Source organism: Henckelia pumila, chromosome 4 (assembly GCF_033568475.1).
Source record: "Henckelia pumila isolate YLH828 chromosome 4, ASM3356847v2, whole genome shotgun sequence".
NCBI lineage: Eukaryota > Viridiplantae > Streptophyta > Magnoliopsida > Lamiales > Gesneriaceae > Henckelia > Henckelia pumila.
The window spans coordinates 5,579,964-5,592,024 of record NC_133123.1 but is presented as its reverse complement, the minus strand read 5'-3'; the positions used below and the strand labels follow the sequence as shown (position 1 = coordinate 5,592,024).

The 12,061-nt window shown below is 29.5% G+C and overlaps 2 protein-coding genes across 2 annotated transcripts; both read left to right on the top strand.

The window, feature by feature from the left end:
• Nucleotides 1-422: 422 nt before the first annotated feature.
• On the top strand, nucleotides 423-3,296 carry LOC140863608 (probable glutathione S-transferase). Its single transcript, XM_073267148.1, has 2 exons — nucleotides 423-764; nucleotides 2,593-3,296. Exons 1-2 carry the CDS (start codon nucleotides 447-449, stop codon nucleotides 2,938-2,940), a joined length of 666 nt encoding a protein of 221 aa, XP_073123249.1. The 5' UTR covers nucleotides 423-446; the 3' UTR covers nucleotides 2,941-3,296.
• Nucleotides 3,297-8,561: 5,265 nt separating this feature from the next.
• Nucleotides 8,562-11,300, top strand: LOC140860295 (probable glutathione S-transferase). Its single transcript, XM_073263237.1, has 2 exons — nucleotides 8,562-9,214; nucleotides 10,626-11,300. The coding sequence occupies exons 1-2, from the start codon at nucleotides 8,897-8,899 to the stop codon at nucleotides 10,971-10,973; spliced, it is 666 nt and encodes a 221-aa protein (XP_073119338.1). The 5' UTR covers nucleotides 8,562-8,896; the 3' UTR covers nucleotides 10,974-11,300.
• The last annotated feature ends 761 nt before the right edge of the window (nucleotides 11,301-12,061 follow it).

The window sequence follows — 12,061 nt, the reverse complement described above, 5'->3', positions numbered from 1 at the left end:
GATATTTTGATGTTAGATGAACTATATATCATCGGCAATCGAAGAATTAAAAATGTCAAAACGGGCTAGAGAGATGGACCGACCCACTTTTTAAAAGGGTTTAGAAAACACCAACTCAACCCACCTATTTTAGATATCGGAACGAATTAATCCGACGAGCTTACGTGTAATTTGACGAATTTTTTTACGTGCCGGCCCGCAACCCGTCACAACCTACTATTAAACGGGACGTAGACGACCCACACGAATTGAGAAATTGTGTAACGCAACCCAACTATATATTTTGATTGACGGACCAGGCCAATATGAAGTACCTAGACCATTTTCACATATCTGCCAAGAACCATTTTCGATCACCTTCACGCCCCCCCCCCCCCCCCTCTTTATATAGTATTGAATATCTTCACAAAAAAATAAATAAATAAAACTCCTTTATATAATATCGAATGGCGGAGGAGGTGATTCTGCTGGACTTGTACTACAGTATGTTCGGCATGCGGGCTCGAATCGCATTAGCCGAAAAGGGCATTGAGTATGAGTACAGGGAAGAGAACCTGGCCGACAAGAGCCCACTTTTGTTGGAGATGAACCCGGTTCACAAGAAAATTCCGGTTTTGATTCATAATGGCAAACCCGTCTGTGAATCGCTTCTTATTGTTCAGTATATTGATGAAGTGTGGAAGGATAAATCTCCCCCCATTTTACCTTCACATCCTTTTGCCAGAGCCAAAGCTAGGTTCTGGGCTGATTTCGTCGACAAAAAGGTAAATTTTTTTTTTTTTTTTTCTATTTTTAATAGTTGAATTAGATATATGTGTCACGCTTAATTACTGCATGGTTGCTTAATTAATACGGTCAACTGAGTGATCCATTCATCAGTTCGTTTTGTTTCTTCCTTGGTCATTTATAATGTATTAAAGTTAATCAATGCAGATTCCAGGATTGAGATCTATTAATATATGTTGGTCCAACTATTTTTTCAATGCACCTCACAAAATATTGATAAATGAATCTCCACCCTTAAATATATAATTGGGATAGTGCCTATAAATATAGGTTGAAATACTCCCAATTAAATTATTTGATTTTTAGATACCGCGGTAGGTATGGACATCAAACTCGAAAAGTACATTCACTATTGGGGAAATTGGATATAATAATTACAACAATATTTTAATATTTTTTTTTGTACATTCTATTATGGCAAGATGATAATTAATTATATCTAGCTAGTAGGTAATTAAATATGTATAAATATTTTGATGAATTCATAATATTAAGATCCGGCAATACTTTCTAAATTCAAGTGATTAGTATTTGAATTTTAATTTATAAAATCAAACCATAGATTCAACAATAGATTTTAAATAATATAGGTTTAGAAAATGCTACATGTACACATTAAGCTATATGTGGGCTATACACTACACATGAAATTACAAAATTATCCCTCCATTTTGTTTGAAAAATCTCTTTCCAAAATACATCAAATATAATTATGTAATTTCAAGTACAATGTGTGACTCAACGTGTAACCCACCGTGTACTTGTAACACCCGATAGGTTTTCAGTTATCAATTAAAATTAGTTATTTTTTATAGTTCTTTTTACATTATATTATTTAATTAATTATTTTTTTTAAAAAAAGGAACAATATTTAATGAGATTAATGTTAAAACTTAAAAGTGGAAAGTTACATTTGCTCTTCGTTGTTCTAATATGGTAGCGCATATATGTTGCTCGTGACTATAAGTCTATAACGTAATTTTGTTTGAGAGGATGCTAGATATCCCTTGTTGTACCAGTCCTTTTATACTTGTTTAGTTATTAATATTAATATATTTGGTTACTTTTTTTATAAAATAAAAAAAAAGTGGAAAGTTGTTATAATCTAGTATAGTGTAGTTAAAGGGACAAAATGACATGCATGACTGGATCCATGAGAGTTAGGTAGTGTTTAACTTATGAATGTTTTAAAAAATAATTATGGACTTTTTTTAAAAAAAATATTTTACAAAGTTTTCGATTTTCAGACTTTTATTGAGGTTTACAAATCTTAATAATGACAACACAATGCAAGGGGTTTCATTTGTCAGATATTTACAAAAGGTTTTGGCTATAAATTGAACAAGATAAGGAGATATTTTAAGCATAGTTGATTTTTTTTTATGCGGTTTGGCAAATTTATATGTATATATATGAAAAAATAGTGGATTTTAAGCTAGTTGAATTTTTTTTATGGGATTTTAACAAAATCTTTCGAAAGAAAACACGAGGATGGCTCTTTGAATTTACACGTACATGACAGCAAATTTTGGACTTTGGAGTGCAAAACACAATATATATACTAAACCATGCATGCATGTAGGACTTAATTAGCTCAATCCGTTCAACAAATGTTAGGTAGTGTTTGAGAGAGCTTCTAAAAAAGTACTTTTCAGCTTTTTCTTAACAAAATTTTGAAATTTTATGGAATTTTGTTAAGAAAAAATTGAGAAGTGCTTCCTAAAAACTCTCCCAAACACTATCTAATTCTCGTGCATAATTATCATGGTTATATATAATGCCCTGTTACGATGTTCATTTGGTAAGGTATATGATGCTGGAAGAAGAATAGTATGGTTAAAAACAGGAGAAGAACAAGAAACAGGTAAGAAAGACATGATTGATGCTTTGAAGTTACTGGAATCTGAGTTGGGCGATGATTCGTACTTTGGTGGCGAAAACTTTGGGTTTCTTGATATAGCCTTGGTCACATATTATAGCTGGTTTCATGCGTACGAAGTGTGTGGCAAACTCAGCTTTGAAGATCACTGCCCCAAACTGATTGCATGGGCCAAAAGGTGCATGGAGAAGGAGACTGTCTCCAAGTCTCTGGCTGATCAGAACAAGGTTTACGAATTTGTTTTGCTTCTGAGGAAGAAATATGGCGCCAAGTAGGAGCTAGCACGATTTTGTTCGATCGTGTGCTGATCATGTATTCATGAACCATGTCTGATCAGCCAGATAACATTCATGGTTTATCTGTCATAATTAAAGCATCGCGGCTTCTGGCGTACGTACGTTCGCCTGGTAAATGTGTGGTTCACCAGGCGATGAAGAATAATTGTGTGATGCGATCGAGTTTATATTAATCGGGAACATGTGTTTGTGTTTAGGTATGTGTTTGTGTTTAGGTTTAATTAAGACGATTTCCTAGTCTGGAGTTCGTGTAAACTTGTCTTTACTAGCTACTTAGATTGTCAATGTCATGATTTTCGGTACAAGCTAGATATATGTGTTTCCCCTTGTCATTTCAATTCTTAGAAGTACTGGATAGTTATATTATTTTCGTTTCTTTGAACTCTTTCACCGTTTCACGTATAACATATAAGCAATTATATAGCCGGTGACATAATTATATGAATTTTATTTCATCATTAAAAGAAGTTGGATGATCGTTACGTATCAATTATTATTGCGCAAGTAAGAATAATTTTTCTTAAACCCGTAATCTTAACAGGAACACTTCATACATTGTTAGGATTCAATCTGAGTACATGCATACATCGAAATTATGTACTTTATATTTTGTTCCTCCCAAATATATTGAAATTAAAACTATTATCAGAAAATCAAAGTTTTCGATTAAAAAAACTACAAAATGTAGAAGCTGAATTATAAATTTGGGACAATCGAAAAATAAGATAGGAGGAAATGTATATATAATCTTTCCCACGAGAGAGCCACGATACTCACGTGATTAAAGTGGGTAGATAGATTATTATACATGCTAGATATTTGGAGCATGCGTTGTGTGTTTGTACAATCGTCGTTTTGTTTATGATTTTTTTGCTTCATCAATTTTTTTAATTGTAAAAAATAAATCAATTTTTTTTAGAAAAAATTAAGAATATTGTTAAAATATTAAAAAAAATCTAACCAAAAAGATAATTATGTGCTTTATATTTTGTTCCTCCCAAACATATGAAATTAAACTGTTATCAGAAAATCAAAGTTTACGAAAAAAAAAACTACAAAATGTAGAAGCTGAATTATAAATTTGGGACAATCGAAAAATAAGATAGGAGGAAATGTATATATAATCTTTCCCACGAGAGAGCCACGATTCTCGCGTGATTAGAGTGGGTAGATTATTATTCACGCTACATATTCGGAGCCTGTGCGGTGTGTTTGTACAATCGTCGTTTTGTTTCTTATTTTTTTGTTTCATCAATTTTTGTAATTAAGTTGTAAGATAATAATATTTTTGTAAAAAAATAAAAATAAATCAATTCTTTAAAAAAAATTAAGAATGTTGTTGAAATATTAAAAAAAATCTAACCAAAAAGATAGATAGTTATTATTGGTCTCTCTTTTTTTATTAATACCAATATACCACAGATAATCGCTCATTAATCATGTTTTAAAAAAATAGATAATCGCTCATTGTCCCCTAATTAAAATAAATAAACTTAAAGAAATTCAAGATTCCAATATGCAGTCTCTTAGTGATCATATATATTTGCATACATAGTGGACACAATCATATATATCATATGGATACTTGGATTCCTGGTAGGAATAACTACCAATAATTCTTTACCCCAACTTGTGGAATCTTTTGATATATATATATGGTTTGATTTCTTGGATACTCATCGTGGGCACCTCGCATCTATGTCAGCACCGACTAATGTGGCTTCTTATACTACCAATAGATAAATGATAGTCTGTGCTCACATAAGTGTCAATGGTGAACGTTCCAAATATCAAAATTATATTGTTGTGTATATTTGCTATGATAAGTATATGATTATATTAATAATTTTATCAATCTTATGTTTACTTGCTTTTAAATTATTGGTTGGAAACAAAACATTGACAAATTTCACAATTAACTAAGACAAGACCTTTTTGGAATAAAATTACGGTTTTTCCAAAAATTTGCATACATCACAAAAATGGTCCACAGCTTTTTAGTTTTAGTTTTTAAAAGGAAAACCAATAGATATATAGATCAAACACAACCAACTAATTAATAAAATTTATAGAGAATCAAAAAAAAATTAATAAAATTTATAAATCCCATATCTGGGCCGCAGATCTAGTAATTACACAAAAGCAGAAAGAATGATAGTATAGATATATGTGTAACACTTTTGTGAGCTAGTCTTATTTGTGACCCGTCTCAAAAAATGATTCTTGAGACCGTCTCATAGAAATTTTGTCATAGATTTATGACCGAAAGAGCCAAACCAAAAACCCGCCAAAAATGAAATGAATAAAATAAAGTGGAGTGGGTGAGCACTTGACCAGATGTCAGGAGTTCGATTTCCTCTACCAACACCTTATTGGACTGGTCTATCGCACAAAACTTGTCTAATGTGGTTTACCTTAGGGGTGGGATCGGGTCGGGACCGCCCCGTAACCCTCTTACCCGATTCTCGTCCCAATAAGATTTGAAATTTTTTTCCTCCCGCATCCCGCATCCGAAAAGTTTTGGGACCCGAATGTTCGGGATCCCGTCGGGTAGGGAGAGGGTAATCCCGAAAAATATTTTTTTAAAAAAATTTATGAAGAATCTCAAACAACTTCTTAGTATATCACAAATATCAAAAGCACCCCTTAAGTATCATATTCGAGTTTCTCTCATTCAAATGCTCCAAAACGAAGAAAAAATTGCAAAAAAAACTTAAGGAGAGAAATTCGAGTAGTGGGAACCTACAAGATCTTTAAAAAAAAATAAGCCAAAATTAATGGAAATGACAATAATCAAAGTTAATTTTGTTCCTTCAGGCATCTAGCAAGTTATCGTCTAATTAGATAATTATAAATATGAATTAATTAAATTATTAATTTAATATTTTAAATAATACACAAAAATAAAATGTCATTTCGTTATTATATTATTCGATCATTTCAACAATAAATAATTATGTGAATTAAGTCCACAATTAATTAAATAATTATGTGAATTAAGTCTACAATTAATTGTTATATGGGTTGAAACACAATAATATTTAGCTAAATTTATTAATAAAATTATTAATAAAAATATTAATAATAATATATTATAATATTATTTCAGGACGGATCGGGAATCCCATCGGGGTAAAGTTTTATTCCAGATCCCTCTCCCGATATCAATCGAGATGGGAAAAATAACGAAAATTCAGGTCGGAGAAATGTCGAGTAGGAATTTTTTCGGGAAGAAAATGAGATGAGATTCGGGAAGAGTTGGGATTTCAGGAACTTTTGCCACTCCCAGTTTACCTGACTAACGTAGTTTGCATATAATGCGTTAGTTCGAGGGTTTAACCAATACATACCGAATAGTAGCGGATGCGAGTTTCCATCATAAAATTAAGTGGTTTCTTTTTCAATATTATTTTATGAAAAATAAAATAAAATCAATCATTGAAACATTAATTTATTCATTGAGATGAGATTGATCTTTATTAAGAATTGTCCATTAATTTTCCTACCGAATACAATCACCCCACTATTTATGGGTTTTTTTATTTTTAATTTAAAAAAATAAAATAAATTCAAAAATAATGCATGCCACAGCGGATTGCAAAACTACTGCAATCCGCTGTGGTGGAGAGCGGGACGCTGCAGCCAGCATAAGCACATGGGGACTTGCAATTTTTGCACGTCCCCATGTGCAACCCCCTCCCCCGTTTTTTAGTTTTTTTTTCTTTTAAATTAATTATATAATTAATTATATTTTGTAAAATTATTATTTATTTAGTATCATTATGATAATTTTTTTAAAAAAAATCTGAATTTTAGTTATAATTTTTGAATTTGATGATCGGACTAAAAAATTATTAAGAAAACAAAACAAAAAATTTACGGTTAAAAAAATTAAATTAATTAAATAATTTTTTTGATCAAATATATTTATTAAAAAAATTATTTAATCTAAATAAACATATTTTCATTAAATTTATTTTAATTTTAAAATATAAATTTTATTTTTAACTTAAATTTGGGTAGCAAAGTTATATATTTATTTTAATTTGTTTGGATTTGTAAATGTCTCTCAGTTCTGTGGATAAATTTAGAGGAGTTAATTCAAATTTATTTGAGACAAATTTATGCAAAAATGCTAATAAAAAAATTTCAACCCAAATTCGAGCCGAAAAGAAATCATATCAAAAATTTTAAACTCCAACCGATCCGAATATATCCGAATTAATCTTCTAGGTTTATCCATAGAACTAAAAAGAGTTGCAGAGATCCAAACAAATTAAAATAAGTCAATAACTCCGCTAATCAATTTTTTAATATAACAATAAAATTTATATTAAAAATATGATATAAAATAAATTTATCTAAAATATGTTTATTTAGGTTAACTAATTTTTCTGATCACAAAGTTCTCATATACAACATTTTTTTTTTTAGTTTTTAGTTTTTTAAATAAATTATATAATTATTAATATTTTGTAAAACCATTATTTATTTATTATTGATATAATAATTTTTTTAATCAAACCTAGAGAATTAATTCGGATATATTCGGGTCGGTTGGAGTTTACAATTTTTTATATGATTTCTTTTCAGCTCGAATTCGGGTTGAAATTTTTTTATTAGCATTTTTGCATAAATTAGTCTCAAATAAATTTGAATCAACTCCTCTAAATTTATCAACAGAATCGAGAGACATTTACAAATCCAAACAAATTAAAATAAATATATAACTTTGCTGCCCAAATTTAAGTTAAAAATAAAATTTATATTTTAAAAATAAAATAAATTTAATGAAAATATGTTTATTTAGATTAAATAATTTTTTTTATAAATATATCTGATCAAAAAAATTATTTAATCAATTTAATTTTTTTAACCGTAAATTTTTTGTTTTGTTTTCTTAATAATTTTTTATCCTGATCATCAAATTCGAAAATTAGAATTAAAATTCAGATTTTTGAAAAAAAAAATTATCATAATGATACTAAATAAATAATAATTTTACAAAATATAATTAATTTAAAAGAAAAAAAAGGGGGGGAGAGGGTTGCACATGTGGACGTGCAAAAATTGCAAGTCCCCTTGTGCTTATGCTGTAGCGGACATGAGCGGACGCTCTTTACCACAGCGGATTGCATTTGATTTTGTTTTATTTTTTAAAATTAAAGATAAAAAACCCCAACTATTTATATGTATAAATAAATTATAAATTTTTGTTTTATAAAAAGACATTTGGAAATGTGAGTTATGACCAATCTATTCTCATGACGCAAGCACTTACCTAGATGCAAATCAATTATTTAATATATATATATATATATATATATATATATATATATATATATACCTTTCTTTTCTTTTCTGTGTTTTTTTAAGTACATAAATATACCTTTCTTGTTGTTATGCAAGCGGTGACATTTCTTTTGACGTTTTTTCTTTTTGGATTGGAAGAAGGAGAATTAATAATTTTTCTATATAAGATAAGAAAAAAGTACTTAGATAAAAAAGGTTAACATTGGTCATACGGAATTTTTTTTCGCCCCCTCCCTTATACGTACGATTCACAAATCATTTGTGCATAGACACATCGATTTTTTAAATTCTTTTCCCTATTATACGTCTTTCACCTAAAGATAAGATACTTCTTCTTTTTTTTATTTTTTATTTGATTTGTTCATTTTTGCGTTCTGATTCATTAAGTTGGTAATTCCAAAAAAAAAAAAAACTATTTTTTCGCTGAAAACAATTATTCTACAAACTTGGGCAACACGACCGTGTTTGTGGTTTTCAAATCCAATTTCTCTTTTAGCTAGTGGAGAGAATTATTATAATTGAACATCGAATTCAACCATTTTGGCACCTTCACGCCCCCTCTTTATATAGTATTGAATGTCTTCACAAAAAAAATAAATAAATCTCCTTTATATAATATCGAATGGCGGAGGAGGTGATTCTGCTGGACTTGTACTACAGTATGTTCGGCATGCGGGCTCGAATCGCATTAGCCGAAAAGGGCATCGAGTACGAGTACAGGGAGGAGAACCTGGCCGACAAGAGCCCACTTTTGTTGGAGATGAACCCGGTTCACAAGAAAATTCCGGTTTTGATTCATAATGGCAAACCCGTCTGTGAATCGCTTCTTATTATTCAGTATATTGATGAAGTGTGGAAGGATAAGTCTCCCCCCATTTTACCTTCACATCCTTATGCCAGAGCCAAAGCTAGGTTCTGGGCTGATTTCGTCGACAAAAAGGTAAATTTTTTTTTTTTTTTTTCTATTTTTAATAGTTGAATTAGATATATGTGTCACGCTTAATTACTGCATGGTTGCTTAATTAATACGGTCAACTGAGTGATCCATTCATCAGTTCGTTTTGTTTCTTCCTTGGTCATTTATAATATTTTTTTATTTATATTATATATGTTATGAGATAATATTTAGTTAATGAATAATTATTTTAAATAAATTTTAGTTGATTGTTATTTATTTAATTCATTCTTGTTTATGTAATTTTTAGTTGATTGTTGTTTATGTCAGTCATTTAAACTTTATTTTTAAAGTTTTTACTAAGAAATTATGTAAAAAAACATATTATATTTTACAATGTATTTATATTATTAATTTTAATAATTGTATCAAAATCGGAATAACCATATCAAAATTTGTTTTGTTTTTTTGAAAATATTATATGACTGTGGTTGAATATTTGTCCTTGTATTGTTTGTTATTTTTTATTTCTTCACTATATGACTATAAATTTAAGTTGTGTGTTGGGATATTTAAATTATATGTTGGATGAAATTTATGTTTTTTTTTATTGTGTTATATATGTATTATTAATGATAAAATCGACCAAACTGAACCATATAAGTCGGTCCGTTATAGTACAAAAACCGAACCGAAGTAAAACGGTTTGACTTCGGATTATATTTTCCATAAACCAAAAACCGGAAAACCGAAACGAAATTAGACAAATTAAAACCGAGCCGACCGATGAACACCCATATACCTACATATCCCCAACGGTTGGTGCAAAATAGATCTCCAACCGGCGCCCCATTTACTCAAAGAAGCTGCGCCAAATTCTTATTATTATTTTTTTTATATTTTAAAATTATTTTATTATTTTTTAATTATTATATTTATTTGTTTTTTAAATAATAATGAATTTTTTTTATATTTTAATATGTTTTTTAAATTATTGTTTTAATAATTAAATATTAATAAAAAAATTATTATAATAATTCATTTAATTTAATCAATATTAATTAAATATTTATTTATTTATTAAAAATATATTGAATAATAATAATTAATATATGTGAAATAAAATAAATCTTCTGAGAATTTTCCTTTTTGTGCAAGATTTGGTGTAATTGGGTTGGAGATAAATGTTGTATTTGATGCAAAAATTATATTATTTTAATGTAAAATTTGTATCAAAATGATTTTGTGGTGGGAGATGACCTGGATAAGACATCAACTAGTACAGTATGTACATTCACAATTGCCGTCTATTGGTGAAATTGGATATAATAATTACAACAATATTTTAATATTTTTTGTATTAAAAGTGGAAGGTTACATTTGCAGTTTGCTCATCCTTGTAGACCATGCATGCTTAATCCGTTCAACGAATATTAATTCTCGTTCATTTGATAAGGTATATGATGCTGGAAGAAGAATAGTATGGTTAAAAACAGGAGAAGAACAAGAAACAGGTAAGAAAGACATGATTGATGCTTTGAAGTTACTGGAATCTGAGTTGGGCGATGATCCGTACTTTGGTGGCGAAAACTTTGGGTTTCTTGATATAGCCTTGGTCACATATTATAGCTGGTTTCATGCGTACGAAGTGTGTGGCAAACTCAGCTTTGACGATCACTGCCCCAAACTGATTGCATGGGCCAAAAGGTGCATGGAGAAGGAGACTGTCTCCAAGTCTCTGGCTGATCAGAACAAGGTTTTAGAATATGTTTTGCTTCTGAGGAAGAAATATGGCGTCGAGTAGGAGCACGGTTTTGTTCGATAGTGCTGATCGATCATGTACTCATGAACATGCATCTGATGATCAGCCAGAACATTCACGGTTTATCCGTCATAAAGCATTGCTACGGTCGCCTGCAGGTAAATGCGTGGTTCACCAGGCGATGAAGAATAATTGTGTGATGCGATCGAGTTTATATTAATTGGGAACATGTGTTTGTGTTTAGGTATGTGTTTGTGTTTAGGTTTACGATGATTTCCTACTATGGAGTTCGGGTAAACTTGTCTTTACTAGCTACTTAAATTGTCTATGTCATGATTTTCCGTATGAGATATGTGTTTCCCCTTGTCATTTCAATTCTTAGAAGTATTCATAGTTATATTATCCGAAAGTCTAGAGGTTTAGATAATATTAATGCGCTCGAAAAATAGCGACTAAGAGTTCCCATGTCATAAAAAAAAATAGCCAATGACATAATTATTTGAATTTTATTTCATCAGTAAAATAAGTTGGATGATCGTTATGTATCAATTATTATTGCACAAGTAAGAATAAATTTTTTTTAAAACTCGTAATCTTAACAGGAACACCTCATACATTAAAAAAAAAAATTAAATGTACTTGGTTATTCGTCAAAAGCTTCTTTTAGATGATAAACTTACAATTTGATCATCACTAAAGTTTTAATTTTTCTTTCTCTTTTCCCCCTCATTAGGCTTCTTTGTCTTTGTTTTAAGTTAAATTTCTTTTGATTTTATGAAATTGTAATTGCATGATTTCGCAATCAAATTCGCAATATATACTTTCACTATGTTTTTTGTTTAGCATGTGATATAGCCAAAATAATAATAATAATATATCATGTTTTTGTTTTTGTTTTTGTTTCTGAAGCCATCATTTTTTGTTTATGGTATCTTGTGTTTGAATATATGATATTATGTTTTTAATATAACCTATAGAATTGAATTTTTGTTTTAATAATCGATGACGACAGGTGTACAGGTATTATGGAAGTGGAACGGTCAAAACAACCAACTTAAAATGACATAAATTTTTGAAATTTATATAATACACATCATTTTTAAATAGTGTTTTCAGTTTCACATATCAAC

What these genes read in the sequence shown, in the direction of transcription:
- LOC140863608 (XM_073267148.1), top strand. Translation starts at nt 447, where the DNA reads ATGGCGGAGGAGGTGATTCTGCTGGACTTGTACTACAGTATGTTCGGC. An exon ending in CTGATTTCGTCGACAAAAAG is followed by an intron (nt 765 to 2,592) that starts GTAAATTTTTTT and finishes TCATTTGGTAAG; the next exon opens with GTATATGATGCTGGAAGAAG.
- LOC140860295 (XM_073263237.1), top strand. Translation starts at nt 8,897, where the DNA reads ATGGCGGAGGAGGTGATTCTGCTGGACTTGTACTACAGTATGTTCGGC. An exon ending in CTGATTTCGTCGACAAAAAG is followed by an intron (nt 9,215 to 10,625) that starts GTAAATTTTTTT and finishes TCATTTGATAAG; the next exon opens with GTATATGATGCTGGAAGAAG.